Here is an 18635-nt window from a genome sequence, read left to right on the forward strand (position 1 = left end):
AGGACTGCACCTGAAAAATGTGTGAAATTAAATGATGGACTAAGTTAGGCCCTTCTTCAGTTGTTGTGGGTGTATCAGAATAATATAAGGTTGTACCCTATAATGTTGTTTTATTCTAGTATATTTATGTATTTTATATATTATGTATTCTAATTTTCCTCCAATTCCTCATTGAAATATGTTCACTGTGCACTTAACACCTTGTACGAAAATGTACAAAATAATTAAAAGAGGGCAGAGGAAAAAAACATACTGTTGTCTTGATGTAGAACAGGTTTTATAAAGTGCTTTCATGATTAAATAATTATAAAATAAAAAGAAAATGTTCTCTGGGTGAAGCTGTTTGCTTTTACTGAAGTAGTAGAAGAAGAAAGGACGCGGTCCTCCACTGGATGGCAGTGATGGTCGAGTTCTACTTCCGGTTTCGACGAAGAAGAAAATGACTTGACCCAAACAAACGTCTTTTATCACATGTAACAGATTGTAGGATAGTAACGTTTATATTATAAACTTGCTATCCTCTATAAATCCATATTCGTTAACAGTCGTAAACTTGTGCGGAGCTGGAGTGCTAACATGCTAGCTCTCGTTAGCTGAATGAAGCTAACATGTTGACTCAGAGATGTGTCTGGTGTGTGACAGCGGTCAGAAACGTTAGGGTTAAACTCCAGCTCACCAGATGCTGCTCCACGGTGCAGGGGGACGTCAGGGTCAGGTTTGCTCCCAGTCCCACAGGTAAGCTCCTTAACCTAAGTACATTAATGCTAAAATGTCCTCTAAGGTTGTCCAGGGGGATAAGTGATAAGTAAACATCAAAACAAACATACATCAAACACCGGTCAAACTTACCTCCTTTTCTTTTTGGACTTCTGATAAACAGTTAACCATGATAGAGTTAGTTTGAGGTTGGATATTTGGCATGCATTGCCTCCTGACATGTAGCTCAACTTCACTTCCAGTCAGCAGTCAGAGCCCTCGGTCTTTACCACGTTTTCACTCAGGGACCTTCAATAAATTACCGTTTCAATGACCGAAAAAAACAATGTTACTTTCAATACAGGCTTTTTTACCTGCTTATATGAGTGAAATCCTGCTCATTAAAACATCTACATTAATATTGCTTGTTGTGTGAAGTCTGTCTTTGATCACTTATTGATTTTAAGTGGTTTAACAGAACATAATGTAAATGTTCACCTCAGGACTCCAAATCAACATTATGTAATGCTATTGCTTCTTCTCTTTCATATGAATCTTTTTTTTAATGAGAATTATAATGATTCTATTCAAAAGACTTGATTTCTTTCAATAACCTCGAGGTCATGTGACCCATTGTATTGTACCCAAATATTACACTGGAAAAATAAGACCTATTGTAGGTTTGATTCAACCTTCTATTTTAAATAGATATTTGTTGTGAAAAATGTGCGGTTTTCCATTGGAAGTTGCTTTCCCATTGAAATGGATTTTCTAACAGTATATATTTCTGTGCTGCAGGTTTCCTACACCTCGGCGGCCTCCGAACGGCTCTCTACAATTACGTCTTTGCCAAGAAGTATGGAGGCTCGTTCGTCCTGCGACTTGAGGACACAGATCAGAGCCGGCTCGTGCCCGGAGCTGCAGAGTCCATCGAGGACATGCTGGAGTGGGCTGGTAGGAAACACTGTGCAGAAAATGGCTGTATATCCCAACGATTGAACGACTTTGAATTGTAACTGAGCTCACTCTCTCCTCCAGGTGTCCCTCCAGATGAGAGTCCTCGTCAGGGGGGGCCGCTGGGTCCGTACCTGCAGTCCCAGAGGCTGGACCTTTACCGTCAGACAGCAGAGCAGCTGGTCGAGAGCAAACATGCCTACCACTGTTTCTGCAGCTCTCAGAGACTCGACCTGCTCAAGAAAGAGGCCTTAAGGAGCGGACAGACACCCAGGTGGCTAGATAACTTGCACACATGATTAACAGCTTGAATACATGATGTTTTTGTCAGATTTAAGGCAGCAGCTGTGTGTCTTTCCCTCTCAGGTATGATAACCGGTGCCGTCACCTCCGGGATGAGCAGGTCCAGGAGAAGCTGGCTCAGGGAGCTCCATATGTGATCCGGTTTCGTTTGGAAGAAGGTGTTGAGCCTTTTCAGGATCTGATCTGTGGGCGTAGTCATCACGAGGTGGCCCAGGTCTGATATGCAGTGTTTAGTGAAGTTAAAAGTAAAAAATGTAGAGTCACAGATCTGTTTAGATGTAAGGACCAACAGTTCTCCTTTTCCACGCATTTGACTTCAACATCTCAGACATACCGTATGTTTTCTTTTTCCAGGTGGAGGGGGACCCTGTAGTGATAAAAGCAGACGGTTTTCCCACCTATCACCTCGCTAACATCGTAGACGATCACTACATGAAGATCAGCCACGTGCTGCGGGGGTCAGAGTGGCTCATCTCCACCTCCAAACACATCCTCATGTACCGAGCCCTCGGGTGGCAGCCGCCCACCTTCGGACATCTGCCGCTCCTGTTGAACAAAAATGGCAGCAAACTGTCCAAGAGGCAGGGGGACATTTTCCTCCAAAGCTTCCAGAGGAATGGAGTCCTGCCGGAGGCTCTGCTGGACATCACCACCAGCTGCGGCTCCGGATTCAACAGTGAGTGACGGAGGGGTTATCAGAGAGGGGGTAAAGAGGAACTGCATGTCTTAATTACATTGAGCTGATCATTCAATGATGCAAAAATGATCCACTCCTCCAATAAAGTGAATCATAACGTTTGCATTATCAGCAATGAGTTCCTTTTTTTGTCATTTACATTCTTCTTAATTATCTAACTTCTTTACAGCTAATCGAATTGGGCGGAGGATAGATGAGCTGATCTCTGAGTTTAATCCTTCCAAGATCACGACACATTCTGCTCTCTTAGACCTGGAAAAACTACCAGAGTTCAACAGGTGAGTCTGTGTCTTTGTCTGTGTATCTTGTACTTTATTTCTGTGATGTTAACTCAATGAGCTCTGTGATCTTGACAGAATCCACCTGCAGCACCATATAGAAGATGAGGCGAAGTGTAAAATGCTGATTAAAGATCTGCAGGCTCAGATCCAGCAGGCGTGTGCAGCAGAGTTCCAGGAGGAAGACCTGCAGGAGGATTACATCAGACGGGTGCTGCACCTTCGTAAGGTAACTCAAACGGCATACTTACCAAATTTGTATTCATACCATGTTGCCGTGTGTTCAAATGATATGTTTAACAAGCTAAACACTAGACGCTAAAACTCTGATGCACAAAAACCTTTCTATCTTACGTCTACCTTTCATCTTCTCCTAAAGGACACTGCCCTTGACATTGTCATGACATCCGTAGGTGGCACAAATGGGTATACAAATCATGACAAAATAAACATGCAACAGGGGAAAACGGCACATTTTTCAAAAACAGGAGTTAGAAATAAAATAAAAGTGTCTTGTGCCAGCAATATAGTCAAAGTCATTGCAGTTCAAATTGGTCCATGGTTCGTTCTCTCCCCTTTTAAGAGTTATGCATGACAGCAAACACAAAACAACTATATACATCCAGAGAGGGACAAGTCAAAATAAAAAAGAAACTGAAATGCTCGTAGCAGTTTGGCTTAATATGCTAGAGAAAATACATTGCCATAAAGCATTCAGACATTTATAAAATCAAAAGGGAATGTAAAGTCTAAAGGTGTTCCTTCAAGTCATTATCTTTACAAAATCAGGTCTGAGAGGTTTAACATATTGTGTCCATTTTTCCCAATGTTGTAGGAATATGCCCATCCTTAGGTTTAAAGAAAAAAGTGATCTTTGCCATCGTGTAAATCGTCATTGTTACATCTATGCAATTATTTATGGTAGGTACCACCTGCGTCGTCCACCTTTTGGTCAGCGCCTTCTTCCCCGCTGCCAGCAATATACCTTTTACTTCCGGGGAAATAGAACCCAGTTATATAGTTTTAAAATTGAACGGTATGTTTGTGTTAAGGATAGTCTGTATTGCTTCATGTGTTTCCTTCCAATAACTCTGTATGTTTTGACATTCCCAGAAAATATGATAGTGGTTCACAGTCTGACATCCACAATTTCTCCGACATTGAGTATTACCGTTATCATAATGTGCCTTCATATGGGGAGTAATACAAAAACGGACTGTATTCTCCCAGCAGAACTCTTTCCATGCATGACATTTCGTACCTTTCCATTGAAACGTGCAGATAGCTTGCCACTCTTCGTCTGTTATTGTCAACCCTGCTTCCTTTTCCCATCTGTCCTTTTTGTATTTCGTCGAATGAAATCTCATATTGTTAAGACTCTTGTACAGTTGTGAAATGAACCCCTTTTTAATTTCTGCTTTATATGGGTTTATGAAAGTTGGACAAAGGGGTTTAGTGGCTGCTCTGGTAAGTCTCTCTTAAAGTTTGAAAACTGACCATTTCATCATTTTTAATTATGCCACATACAGAAGTTATGCCCTTTTTTATCCAAAATGTAAAACGATTATCTAACCTATTTTGTGTGAAATTCGAGTCATAAGCACACCAACTCAAAATCATAATATCGGCTTCCAATTTATATTCTTTTACAACTGCTCTCCGTATCTTGAGAGTCGAGTTCACCCATGGATTTTCCAGTAAATTTGTATCCGATAGAACAGCTTGTATATGACCTTCAGGTATCATTGAACACTCTATATCTTTCCATTGTGCCTTGTGAGATCGGTTACACCAACACAACAGTGCTCTGATTTGTGCCGAAATATAGTCATTTTTCAGAGATGGTAAGCCCCAGCCTCCCTTTTCCTTTGGTAGCTGCATTGTTTTATATCGTATTCGAGGTCTCTTTCCCTGCCATATAAATCTCGATATAGTTTTGTCCCACTCTATGAATTGATTTTGGTTCATTGTAATTGGAAGAGTTTGGAAAAAGTATAAAAATCTCGGAAGAATATTCATTTTGATCGTTTAGATTCTAGAGCTTAAACTTAAGAAGGCTATGAGATTCCACCTTGTAAGATCTTCTTTACTGATATCCTTGACAGGTCTTTAGGTAGGATTACCAAATATTTGAAAGATTCTGTTTTCCATTTTATAGGATATGCACTCCTGAGTTTTTCAGATAGATTCACATTAAGGGATTCCGTTTTATTTATATTCAGTTTATAGCCAGATAGTGGGCCAAGCTTTTTTTTAAAAAAGTCATTACTTCAGGCAAAGATATCTCAGGGTTTTTTAGGTACAAGAGAACATCGTCGGCGTAGCTCGCAATTTTATGTTCTACGCTATTAATTTCAATACTCTTAATTTTGTCAGTCTGTCTAATATATTGGGCTAGTGGTTTTAAAAATAGAGCTGCTCTTATTTCTTAACATTGCTCAACATGTGTCCTGCCACTCATACCGAAACTCTTCTCTTCCTCTGCAGGGTCACATTTCCTCTCTGAAGGAGCTTGTGGGTCCTGCCTACTCATACCTGTGGGTTCGTCCTTCCGTCTCCAGCCAGCAGGTAGCAGCGATCACTGCAGAAGCTCAACACATCGCTTCTTTAGTGCTCAAGTAAGTAGAATTAATAAGTCTCCAACTACAGGATTAAATGTGGAGGAAATACCGGAATACAGAACATGTACCTCAAAACTGTCCTCAAGGCTTTAAATGGGCAGGAAAGTTGTGTGATTTTTTTTTGGGATGGATGGCAGAAGTCCTACAGTTTTCCAACCACATTATTTACATTATATTGTAGATCACATTATATATCACATTCGTTAACCTTGTGTGGCTTCAGACAGACTTCAACAGTACTGAAGTAAATGTACTTTTTTACTTTTCTACCACTGACTATACCCCACAACCACAGGAATATGAACACATCGGTGTGTGTGTTACAGGTTGATAGCAGAGCGCAGGGAGGAGCTGACGGTGGATCGACTCAGTAAAGATCTGAAGACTCTGGCAAAGCAAACGAAAGGCATCAAGTACGGAGAAGTGATGAAGCTTCTGCGCCTGGCTCTCAGCGGTCTGCAGGTACCTGGAGACACCGTGGTCATTTTTAAAACTGTAATGCGAACATCACAGGCCTGACAATGGAATAGCAGATTAAGCACTGAATTTCAAAGAGAAGAAGCGGCTCAGTTTGTTTTTATTAAATCAATGCTTCTAAATTTCCTGATCACAGCAAACACAGAAGGCTTTAACTGAATGGCAACTTCCTGCTTTGATAAGCTTCAAAATCGGCTGATTTATGATGTGTAAACCCGCTCAGCTACGTCTAAAATATGCTGGCAGCATCTCTCCTTTTGTAAATATTTCAGACCAAGTGATTGTCCTAGAAACAGCCTCAGTCAAACATCAAATAGCACTTCTGCCTTTTTTTAAATGCAGGTTTTTATTTAAGGGAGAACTCCAACAATTGTATACATCAAAGTCTGCCTGACTACAGGAGAACGTCAGTGAACTGGTCTTGAAAAAACGTTGTAATAAGGCAACAGAAGCCACAACCCCTTCAGAAACAAGGCAAGGCCAAAGTTACTGGGGCATAATGAGAAAATACTCATCTGCACTGATGTTTAACAACATAAAAAATGCTTATTATAGGATATTCAAGTTATATTCCAGCTGCTTTGAGCAAAAGGATTGCAAAAAACATTCAAAAACACATCAGAACTGAGAGAAATAGGACAATGTACTGTACATTATGGGGGAAATATTCATGGAAAAATCTAAAACAAACTAATTATGAAGGAGCTGTACACAATCTGATCAATTAAAAGTGAGATCACATACATTAGTGTTTGTTTGTGCTGAAGACTATTAGTCTGAAAATGATTAACATCTGGTGGTTGGAAGAAGTGAGTGCATATGACATCAGCAGCCCTCTCTGCTTGAGGCTCAAGGCTATGGTGATGGTTGAGCTGTAATGTGGGTCATGTACCCACAAGTTAGTATAACATCTGCAATAAACAGCTCCAGAAAAAACTCTCTTAAAGAATGCATCCTGTCCTCAAGTTATCCTAAGAGTTTTGTTCAGTCCCGGCGATTTATTTGTACAATTATCTTCGTAAAGCTTGAGAATTTTTTTCCTTCATCGTCATTCTTTGCCCCAGACTCTTCATTTAAGAACCATTGTGAGGGCCTGAAATCAAATCCTACTCAGAAATCTAGCTTTTCATTCTGCAGACCCTGAAGTTATGGAAAGAAGTTTTTCCAGAAGCTTATGTTTGTATTTGCTTACCTCAAGAACAGCACATGCACATCACATTTTGACTCTGAGAGGAACTGCTAACGTCCTTCAATCATTATAACAGCTAACTCTGCAATTTTCATTTCTGCAATTAGATTTTCAAACTCCAACTCCAAGCAAATGTAATCATTTTCTTTGCTTTAGTAGTAAAACAAAAAAATCTTGCAGGACTATTTTCACGTCCCCTTTTTAATTTTAAACATCTGTCCATGGGATGACTGACCTAAACCCCAGAATAGCAGGTTTTAAAATGCTACTCATGACTAAACCATCAGAGATCCGACTCGCGGTAACCCTGCAGAAATTCAGAGAGAAATTTTAAAAGAGGAAGTAGAAATTGATTGCTTTTCCTGTCTGTTTCTTGCTGTGTGGTTTGATTGCTTTACTTCTCTGACCCCTGATCCCCTGTTTGTCCTCTGATCCTGCAGCAGGGGCCAAGTGTGGCGGAGATGATGGTGTGTTTGGGGCCCGCAGAGATCAGCCATCGGTTCCAGAAACTTCTGCAGCTCTCAGAGACGAGTTAAAGACTGTTCATCCTCACGCCTGCAGGAGAAAAACTGTATTCAAAGACCTGTGTGTTGAGAGTAACATGCAAACGCCTGGTGATTCTGCCGAAGCAAGCTGCGGGCACGTTGAAAACGAACTGCTCCTCAATGCTAGAGTGTACTTGGATAATACTTGAATAATTATACATATTTTATAAAAGACATGAAACATTTCCCACGTGGTGTGCTTGGTTTTTCTGTTCTGGGAGACTTTACAGGACCAGGTGACAGCCAAGGATGGGAAGTACCATGGTATTTTTATGCAAATCTGCAACTGACATAATTTCGTTATACTCTGCTTGCATTATGTAATGACATTAAAGTAATCTAATCTAATCTAATCTGTTTACAAACTCAAAACTCACCTTTTCAGAACTGCTTTTAATCTTTAATTAATGTTGTTTTTAAAGTGTGTTGTTTTAATTAGTTTTTGTGTCTTTGATTTTCCAGAAAAGCGCTCTATAAATACAATGAATTATTACTGAAGTAAAAATACCTCAAATCCGATTAGATATCTTCTATTGATCCTAAATTTAGAAATGGTTTTGTTATGGCTTCATGTGAACAAGGCATTGCACAAGTTAAAAATAGCATAACAGACCGTTATTATGCAGAATACAGTACAAAGATATCTAAAGAATAAAAGCACAGTATAACATTTACAAAAAAAGGTTAGAATACTTTAGAAGACCAAGCTATTACTAAATAAATATATACTTCATTAAGCATACTTGTGAGATATCCTAATTGATTATAAGACTTGATTAAATGTACTTTATTGATCAAAATTTGGGAAATTATTTTATCACAGCAGCATGTAAACAAGTCTCTGTACATAATGTGAAAGTTAAAAAGTATAGAAAATAAAAATCAGAAAATATAAACAGAATCAAAAGTTAAAATATATTTATTGACATTTATCTGTCAAATATACTGTGTGTGTGTGTGTGTGTGTGTGTGTGTGTGTGTGTGTGTGTGTGTGTGTGTGTGTGTGTGTGTGTCAGGAGTGTGGCGGGGTGTGAGTGTCACATGTCTCCGCAGTCTGCAGTTTGACACCTCCGCTTCACCAGAAGGACGCACACACAGCGGCTGGTAAACACTTTAGCACCCGCTGGAGAACCGAGGACATGGCGACCGGTGACAACACGGCAACCTTTGAGTCCTGGCTCAGTAAGTAAACAGGAGAAAATAACTCAAATTTGTTGTGTTTTTTTTAAAGCTTTTTGTAGGTTATCTAACTAATCATCACCCTCACGTTTGAACTTTTCAACGCTGCCGTTCACTAGCTTGTTTAGTGACGCCAGTTGTTCTTATTTACTTCATAATATCGCGATACTTTGGCGAATACATTCTGCATGTGTTTATATTTTAAACTTTATTGGAATTACTTTGTGCATAAAGTGTCCGTTGGAACAGGAAGTTGGTTACGTGCGCGTACGCGACGAGCGCTGTATATGTTTATGTATTCGCTCCTGACGTGAACGCGCATTCTCGCAAAACATTTTTATAAAACTTGATGAACTTTCACATGTTTTATTTGTGTTAAAGTAGTAATACTTCTATCGAGAAACACACAGTCAGGAACAAAATAACTGCATTTAACGTATAGCTCTACTATACCTTAATATCTTTTTTTAAATCAAGGTACAGTCTGTATGAAACGTATTAAATACTAGTGCTTTTCGGTTAAAACTACTAGTCCTACAATAATGACTGATTTTCCGTCAAATTAGTCCAACTTTTATGCTAGAAAGGATTCAAATCCTCCTCCTCTTTGCCTTAAGCTTCTAACATAAGATCATAATGCAAGATGTAAGACAGTGCAAACAGTATTTATGGATTGAATCATGTTTCAATACAACTTTAGCATCTTATGTAGAAAGTCAGAAAGTGTAGCTAGCCATGAATACAAACCTAACTAAAAAGGTGGTATTTAAAGTAAAGATTGTGATAATCCATCATCATTCAGGTTATTAATGGAGGAAAATCGCAATTATTACTGGTGTTCTGGAACATCGGTTGAACAGACAAATAATGTCCCGCAATTTTTAGGCTAAACAACTATTCCAAATTGTGATAAAACAAATAAATGAAAGGAAAAGTGAATGTGTTGTAACCCTCCACATCTTGAAAGTATACTTAGCACAACCTGTGGGTTCCCTTTTCACTTCCTCGTTAAATTGTATAATTGTTTTGCATGTATTTCATAAAGTTGTGGCACATTTTGAACATCTTTTCTCTGGGATGTTCAACCTGTTTCTCTGGTGTCTTTTTCTGTTCCAGACCAGGCCACAGACCCCAACAATGAGCAGGACAGATGGGACTGCATCCAGAGCTTCTACCAGCTTGTAGACCAGGAGACGGACGGGTAAACTGAACAAGATTTCCCTCACCTTCTCCATGTGCTGCATGGGCTAACGTTTCCAAGGAAGGCCTCGTGTTTCTAGAAGCTAACGCAATATTGGTGTTTGAGAAAGAGTTGCTTCACGTACATGTTGCCATCACACCTTCTCAGTCTCAAGATTGTGCAAGAAGAAGGAGGAAGTCTGCAGCACCTTTTCCCCTTTTGACCCTTTTCCTATCATGTAATGTTATTTAAAAGCAAGTCTAGTTGCCAATTAGCACTTGGGAACTAGGGCTGGGCGATATGACAATATAGACATACTGTATAAACCTGATTTAAAGCAAACACAGAGTAGGAGAGAGACGCAGCAAGATAAAGAAAATATCTGGTTGTTTTATAACCGACCATTTGAGTATAATCTTTTATTTGGGGATTTTTTTGGTCATATCCCCTACTTTTGTGGATCAGAATATCATTGTTTTATCTTATTGCAAATAGTTTGAGTTTAATTGACAAGAAGTTGGCAGGAACATAAACAGAGTGAGAGTTTAACTGGCAACTTTTTAAAGAATTTACTGTGGATCAAACCCCAGTATATGGCAGCCCGCTCTACCCACTGAGCTATACGACGGACTTAACTGGCAACTTTTGACTTTGATTAATTACACATGCATCAGAAACACTGATGAACACCTCGGTCACTTTAATCGAGGCATTAGCGTCTATAGCAAGAATATATGTTTTTCAAGCTTCTTATTCCTATCTATTAGCTTAGAATGTGTGGAAGCTATGGGAAAAGTACTTCTTTGATTGTCGGCATAACATGTTCTTTGCTCTCGCTCTTCTCAGGCATTTCCATGTGATTTTAAATCTTATTTTCTTCCACTTTCAGACCACAGGTAGCCATTCGCCTTCTTGCCCATAAAATCCAGTCGCCACAGGAGAAAGAGGCCCTGCAGGCGCTCACTGTGAGTATCAGATTATTCATTTCTTCATATCATTCAGAGTATTTTAATCTGTGAACGAACAAACTGGAGCTACTTTCCTCCTTTTTTATATATATTTTAACCATACATTTAACAGTAAGTTACAGAGAAAGCAATATATCCTCCGTTTGGTAAATGTGTGACCATGCAGCAGACATGTGTTTTTATCTAATGCAATTTCTCTCGGGTTATACACGATCATCTATAAAGTTACGGACCACTGACTAAAAAACAAAGGCCTTTGTTTTAACCCTGGGAGGGCGGTTCTGTGGAGAATATCTGTGACTAACTTTTATCACATGAATGCAAAGGACGAGGGGGATCTATCTGCATATTGAATCTGCTGTGACTGCTTAGGTATTTATCCTTCAGTCTTTTATTCATCAGAAAGAGCGGCTGCAGGGTTTCAATTAAAAATTAAAGGAAGCTTCCTGTGCCTCGTGTCATGTGACATTTAAAGACGGTTAACCGCGAAAAATGTGCGTTGATAAATCGCTCATTGTTGTGTTACAGTTAGGAGGGACTGTTTTTTTTTCTTTTATTCACTGATGGTTTTCTTTATTTGGTGCTTTCCAGGTTCTCGAAGCGTGTATGAACAACTGCGGAAAAAGGTTTCACAGCGAGGCCGCCAAGTTTCGCTTTCTCAATGAGCTCATCAAACTCCTGACACCAAAGGTAATCATGGGGAGACAGGCAGTTTCATGTCCGTGCTTTATAGGACATTATTCGATCTTAAATCAAAGTTGATAAAAACTAAATTAAAACAATTAACAATTAAAACGGATAAATGCAAGAAAACAAAGGAAACTCAACAACCAGTAAAATTGATCTGAAAAAAAAAAGATGAAAATTAATATCGTTTTTAAGAAGCCATTTAAAATCTGTTGGGAATAAAGTACAGCAAGCAAAAAGGCAAAGCTAAATCTCTAAACACTATTTTTTATGTAAATTGATGGGTGAAAGAAACACAGAAGTCCTGCACATTATTGATTTGTTCTACACAATTTATAAGCATGGGATTTACCGACTCTTAGGTGGTAAATGTATGCAAATGTATATACAATATACAGTATCATATTAATATATTCTCAGGGTTATATCAAATAGATAAAATACAGATCAGATGATCAACATCTGTAAAAGTTTAAAGACTTACACACTAATTAACTCATGAAGAAGTTGCTCTCTGAGGACACTGATGTGACTGACACGGTTTCTGAACAGTACTTCGGAGCGTGGACTCCTCAGAACGTGAAGGACCGAGTGACGGAGATCCTGTACGGCTGGACTCAGTGGCTCAAAGACGAACCCAAGATCCTGGAGGCTTACAGCATGCTCAAGAAACAAGGTCAGGATTCAGCAAGCGCTATAAAAGTCTGAGGACGAGCCTGAGGGAACTTTTCTTCACTATGTTATTCTTATTATACTTTCTTAGTTTGATGACCACTACATTAGGGGTTTACAGATATATAAATGTGTAATATTAATATTGTTATTTGGGCTCGTCTAAACAGTTTAACGCTTCATTGAAAACTTTGATTTTCAATTTTTGAATCTACATACATGTTTGCAAAATTAGACTTCACAAATCTTGTTGTTTTCATACTTTTTTCAGAATTATATTCCAGTTTGCATCGGACTTGTGTAAAGTCCAAAATTCAAAATGTTTTAAATTAAGATCATTTCCAAAATTCACAACATGCTTCAAAGGCAGTCATGAGAAACTGAATCAAACTGATAGTAACTTTACTCAAACTGATTTTATTTTTAGGTTGAAAATATTTATATTCCATCATAAAATATGCATTTGCAATGTAAGACAAAAGACAGTCATTCAATTCAGTCCTGGTTTTCTACCTTCTACCAAGAGTAAAACCATCTCTTCCTTTGCATTGTTATCTCAGGTATTGTGAAGAAAGACCCTAAACTTCCAGACACAGTTATAATGGCTCCTCCAACACAGAGGAATAAAGAGTCCATTTTTGACCAGGAGGACAAAGCCACGGTGAGTCAGTGAGTTTAATATCTGATAATGTAACGTTCACTTTCATCACACTAAAGCTGTGTTTCTGTATCATCAGCTGTTAGCCAGACTATTGAAAAGCGCTCGTCCTGAAGACCTGGAGACCGCCAACAGACTCATTAAGAGCACCATCCAGGAGGTGAGCGGTGCTGCAGGGGATATATATGTTCATGCATGCATTTCTAACGGTATGAGTTTGATATTCATTGTTGTTATATGTGTGTGTGTGTGTTTTAGGAGCAGGAGAAAGCAGAGAAAGTTTCAAAGCGAGAGTCCACTCTGCAGGACGTAGAGAGCCTCACCAAGCAGCTCAGAGAGCTCCTGCAGCAAAACAGCATCACCGGAGCCTCGCTACAGCCGAGCAACGACATGAAGGTACGCTGCACATCATACACACAGACACAAATACAAAGCAGCTGGTCAGGGCTGAGCACTAAAGCTAGATGGGTTGTAAGTCCTGGTTCTGTATCGCCCTCTACTGGCTAATACTTCACAACTTCTCTGAACATGTAAAACCAGTAAACATTGATTTGTGATTTCCTGCTCAATAGGTGCAGTAATGACCTGCTTCACAATTAATAAAGGAAATGTTGTTGAACTGATTGTATCTGTTTAGGTTTTTCAGAATAAAGCTTTGAATGTCTGTAGTCATATGTTATGATGTCAGAAACCTAAAAAAGAATATAAAATACTCAACAAAATCCTCAATTTGAAAATAGTTTTTTAAAGGATTAACTGGTTTAGTATTTTAATATTAAATAAACGTTACATTTTAATAAATGTAACTCCCTTTGCTTCTCTGTAGCTCACTTTTTGCAGCTTTTTATGACCACAGTAAAAAAACAATTGTGCAAAATAGCAAAATATTTCTTTTGATTTTCTTTCTAAATTATTTTCTATAATACTGACGTTTTGGGCCCAACACTACAGATGTTTTCTGAGAGGTTCACATGTTTCCCATATCTGTAAAGGACAGGGGATTTGAGTGATAGTGTAACTAATTATCTGATCCCCCCCCCCGCTGCTGCAGGCCCTGTATGATAGCTGTGACCGGCTGAGGCCCAGCTTGTTCCGTCTGGCCAGCGAAACAATGGAAGACGACGCAGCTATGGTGCAGATCCTGGCGGCTAACGACGAGCTAACGCTTGTAGTCAACGATTACAAAAACAAAGTGGGAAAGAGAGAGTGTAACGGGGGAAGAGAGAGAAGCAGAAGTGAGGACGAAATGGGGAGGAAAAGTAAAGGTAGGCCTGATTTTTGTGACCTGTGGATAGGAATTGACCTTGTATTTGGCACTGCTTGTATTTGAACGTGTTTCTTGTTGTTCCTGCAGCTCCAAAGAGTCCCAGAGAGATTAAGAGCTACCACCTCATCGACCTGTCAGCTCTGGACTCTCCGCAGACCCACAGAAAAGCTGATTCACCACCTGCCTTTGAATCCTCTTCTCCCGTGTTTTCCTCTGTCCTGGAAAGTAGCTTCCACTCAGACGCTGAGCAGGACCTCCATGAACCAGGTAGACCTTGCTCTCTCTCCTCGTGCAGTATTCACTTTTTTACAATGTATTAATGTGATTACTGGTCGCTACATCACTGCTTATATACGTCCACTTACTTTTATAATGCTGCTATAATGTGATGTTGTTCTGTCCTGTAATTACAGAGTTAAAAAATAAACACATCTCAAAACAAGAGTATTCCCGGTCGTACTCTGAAGATCTGCTGCAGGTGAGGCTCGATGTTATATTTAGGAGTTTAACAGAGATTTTATTTTAAGTGTTTAAGACAGATATTTGTTCTTCTTTCAGCTAAACGGAGAGTTTCAGATGAATAACACTGAGCAGAACGGAGGCCCAGGCATCGTGTTGAGATCCCGTGGATGTGGAGGCAGCAGTGCTACATCGAATGGGACTAACATCTGGTAATGAAGGAGGAAAGATTGGATTCGATGCACGCATATTATAAAAACCACCAGTTTAAAAAAAATGTTTTCCATACCCATTATTATCCATAAAATGTGCTTTTGATTTTATTACTACATTATATTTCTCATTATGTTGTAAGAAGGAAAGATAGTGATCTTACTCTTGGAACAGATGCTTCAAAATACAGAATATAACAAAATATAAATCCTTAATATAAATATTCTGAAAATAAAAACCACTGTCAAAAGAAGTTGCTAAAATAAAAAATAATAGAGTAAAAATATCATATATAATAAAACGTATAATATATATATAGTATAATAATATTGGAGATAAATCCTTGTAAGGGCTGTTCATTTCAAGTAAAACAATTATAATAATATATATTTTTCTTATTGTTTAGAATCCCAGATCTTCGTTTCTTGCCTAAAAATCCTTCAAAAGGGACATCGATGATGTTTTTGCATTCTGGGAACATGCAAGAGCTTGTTGTCCGGCTTTATTTACCGTTGTTAATATATCCTAAACAGATGTTTGACAATGTCTTCTTTCTTCAGCTCACTCTTTCACAGTCAACAGTTCACAGAGTCAGGATCACCGGCCGAGACGCAGAAACAACTCAGTGAAAGGTCGGGATCTCCAGAAAATAAGGAGGGCTTGTTTTCACCAGAACTACTGAAAAGCATCTTTGTTCCCATGCACACCATCAAACCCAGTGAGTTCAGAGGGAGAAACAGCTGTGTTACTCTGTGTTTCACAATGATCTTCTCCCTACGATTTCTCGTTGTGTGTTTATTTACTTCTGAGTTAACTGTCCAAATGACTGTTGTTTCTTTTGTTTTGTAGGTAATCTTGAGCCGATCACTGTATATGATCACGGCGGCGTTCGCTTCTCTCTACATTTTGCTAAAGACTCTCCGCCGGGTTATCCTGGTGTCGCTGTGGTCGTCACGTCCACCGTGAACACATCTGCCCTTAAAGTTAAAGACGTCCTGTTTCAAGCTGCTGTTCCAAAGGTAGAAACCTTAATTCATAATACAGTATGAGTTTAGTTTATTAAGTGTGATCATCGATATAAGAGGTAGATGCAGATTGTAAATGCAGATTTAAACTTGTAAAACGTTGTGAAAGTTTAAGCTACATTTACAAGAGTAAGGATGGCAATTCAAGCTCCTTTCGTCAGACATTTCATCAGAAATCCGACTCACATTTATTGCAAAGTATGTTTTTACGTACGTAAGTAACTTTTCTCAATGTAAAGCAACTTAAACAAGTTAAAAATCACTTGAAAAATAAGAATTTACAATATAAAATTGGTTTAACGTGAAATTCATGTTGAAACAAGAGAGCTTTCCCATTATTTAATACATCTTCTAGATTTAGCACCTCTTGAACAGTGCTTTCAACATTTATTGCACATTCCCACACACACTTTGTTCCTGATCTTTCAGCAGTTAAAGCCGTGCTGACCTGTTTTCCATGAAGTAGTAGAGTATCCAGTTAACTGTGAGTTTATTTCTGTCCTTCAGACCATGTTAGTGAAACTTCAGCCGGCCTCGGGGACTCACCTTCCTCCTTACAACCCTCTCCTGCCTCCTCCTGCCATCTCTCAGGTCCTCCTGCTGGCCAATCCTCAGAAAGTGAGTTAGGGGGCGCTTAAAGTACATCAAAACCCCCCCAGTATTAGTATAATTTGACTAATGACCTTACAGACACACACACACACACACACACACACACACACACACACACACACACACACACACACACACACACACACACACACACACACACACACACACACACACACACACACACAATAGCACCAAACATTTCAAGAGGAATTCATTTTGCTATCATTGAATTTTAGTCAAACACTTTTCTTCTCCTCTATGATTTTATGTGATATTGTTTTGGTATACTCATTTCTTCAATATTTTCAAAAACGACCACTTCATTTGCTGTTGATCATTTATTCATTCACTAATCCACTACATGTGTCATGTCTCCCTCTTTCCTTTAGCGAAAGGTGCGTCTACGCTACAAGCTGACCCTGACACACGGAGACCAACATCTGAACGAGACCGGGGAGATCAGCAACTTTCCTGACTGGAACTCGTTGATCAGCCACTGAAAATACTTTGAACAAAAATGTGGGAGATTTGTGACACCATCTACTGAACTCACCAAAGAAACAAACAAATATATCTGTATTTTCAGGAATATAAGATGGTGTTTTCTGATACAATCATGACGAATTCATCTTGGAAGGATAGAAATGATTCTGAAAAGGAGACTAACTCTTTTTGACAGATACAAACGTTAAAGGTTCAGGTGATTACCTTCAGTATTTTGCTATTTCTGCCTCCTGCATTAAAGTGCAGTTTGATATTAAAGTGTGTTTACTGTGCCAATACTACTGACATGCAGCTGGTTAAATAATGTTCAATGCCTTCTCTCCAAGTGCCTGAAGATGGAAGTTGTGTTTTTAAGATGTATTTATTAAGAGGTCGTCTTAAGGAATAAATGAGTGAGAAGATGTTTTATATTTGCGGGAATTTTCCGTGCCTTTTCTTTTGCTTCAGGTTGTTCAGTTGTTAAATAACCTCATGGTACCATTGCACTGACACCACGTTGTATTCAAGTTGTGTGTTGAGCCCAGAGGAACACAGTCATTGAATCTGATTCATCCAGCTGTCAGAAGTTAAAAACTGTCTGAATTCAAAGGTCACTTATTACGCAAAATCCACTTTCACATGTCTTTCATACATAGACTCTGTATTAAGAGATTTGCAAAGTTTCAGGAAAAAAGATCCTCTCTCTTTTTGTCCTGATGGACTTATATAAAAACCTGTCTGAAAATGAGCTGATCAGATTTTGGTCACTTTGTGATGTCATAATGAATTTCTTGGGTTGTGCAACCATTAGCCATAACCAAACAAGGTAACACCCTCCCACCCTATCACCTGAATCTCCTCCTAGAACACCGTTGTTTTTTTAACCAATCATCTCTCAGAGGGGCGTGGCCAGCAGAAAAAGAGTTTCATAGGGGACCTTTGAAGCCAATGAGAATATTTATTTTCTTGTCTGCCTAATCTCTGCCAGTGCATCTGTGGTTTACCCTGCCATTTGTCATAAATAAATACACATTCTGTCTGTAAGCAAAAAAGTGGAAACTTGGTTTGCTATTGTGTGTGACTGCCAAAGACGCACACATACTATTATGCTGCATGATTCTTCATGCCATTCTTCAAATACTAACTATTGTTAAAGGCCTACTTTATTCAATGTGTCCGTAGAGAACTATGAACTAGAAGATGATTTCAGATCTAGTTAATGTGGACCATACTGCCAGCACCTCTGTTCACCCTCTGTCTGAAACCAGACTCAGGGATTTTAGCCTCTGCACAACTATTTACATGCACAAAAGCCTGTTTAACACACTACTGGAAAGGGACAACCTCAAAAAGCATAATAGGGGCCCTTTGAGGAAAGCAACCACAGCACTCTCTTGGAGGATAAATCCTTCCCAGTTGTTTTCAGAGGAGAACATTTTTCCTGAAAACACAGACCCATGAATTTCGTTTAT

The 18635-nt window shown here is 39.0% G+C and overlaps 2 protein-coding genes across 2 annotated transcripts; both read left to right on the forward strand.

The window, feature by feature from the left end:
* Positions 1 to 410: 410 nt before the first annotated feature.
* On the forward strand, positions 411 to 7945 carry ears2 (glutamyl-tRNA synthetase 2, mitochondrial). Its single transcript, XM_063882888.1, has 10 exons — positions 411 to 735; positions 1495 to 1650; positions 1735 to 1924; positions 2017 to 2167; positions 2308 to 2629; positions 2820 to 2928; positions 3007 to 3157; positions 5416 to 5546; positions 5876 to 6011; positions 7656 to 7945. Exons 1-10 carry the CDS (start codon positions 609 to 611, stop codon positions 7749 to 7751), a joined length of 1569 nt encoding a protein of 522 aa, XP_063738958.1. The 5' UTR covers positions 411 to 608; the 3' UTR covers positions 7752 to 7945.
* Positions 7946 to 8799: 854 nt separating this feature from the next.
* LOC134864095 (ADP-ribosylation factor-binding protein GGA3-like) lies at positions 8800 to 17911 on the forward strand. Its single transcript, XM_063882867.1, has 16 exons — positions 8800 to 8942; positions 10056 to 10140; positions 11009 to 11084; positions 11679 to 11777; positions 12327 to 12450; positions 13007 to 13107; positions 13184 to 13264; positions 13363 to 13500; positions 14156 to 14369; positions 14459 to 14638; positions 14785 to 14849; positions 14930 to 15042; positions 15604 to 15761; positions 15893 to 16062; positions 16576 to 16686; positions 17070 to 17911. The coding sequence occupies exons 1-16, from the start codon at positions 8900 to 8902 to the stop codon at positions 17178 to 17180; spliced, it is 1869 nt and encodes a 622-aa protein (XP_063738937.1). The 5' UTR covers positions 8800 to 8899; the 3' UTR covers positions 17181 to 17911.
* The last annotated feature ends 724 nt before the right edge of the window (positions 17912 to 18635 follow it).

Source organism: Eleginops maclovinus, chromosome 5 (genome assembly GCF_036324505.1).
Source record: "Eleginops maclovinus isolate JMC-PN-2008 ecotype Puerto Natales chromosome 5, JC_Emac_rtc_rv5, whole genome shotgun sequence".
Lineage (NCBI taxonomy): Eukaryota > Metazoa > Chordata > Actinopteri > Perciformes > Eleginopidae > Eleginops > Eleginops maclovinus.

What these genes read in the sequence shown, in the direction of transcription:
- LOC134864095 (XM_063882867.1), top strand. Translation starts at nt 8,900, where the DNA reads ATGGCGACCGGTGACAACACGGCAACCTTTGAGTCCTGGCTCA. An exon ending in TCAAACTCCTGACACCAAAG is followed by an intron (nt 11,778 to 12,326) that starts GTAATCATGGGG and finishes GTTTCTGAACAG; the next exon opens with TACTTCGGAGCGTGGACTCC. An exon ending in GCAGGACCTCCATGAACCAG is followed by an intron (nt 14,639 to 14,784) that starts GTAGACCTTGCT and finishes CTGTAATTACAG; the next exon opens with AGTTAAAAAATAAACACATC.
- ears2 (XM_063882888.1), top strand. Translation starts at nt 609, where the DNA reads ATGTTGACTCAGAGATGTGTCTGGTGTGTGACAGCGGTCAGAAACGTT. An exon ending in GGGTGCTGCACCTTCGTAAG is followed by an intron (nt 3,158 to 5,415) that starts GTAACTCAAACG and finishes CTTCCTCTGCAG; the next exon opens with GGTCACATTTCCTCTCTGAA. An exon ending in ATCGCTTCTTTAGTGCTCAA is followed by an intron (nt 5,547 to 5,875) that starts GTAAGTAGAATT and finishes TGTGTGTTACAG; the next exon opens with GTTGATAGCAGAGCGCAGGG.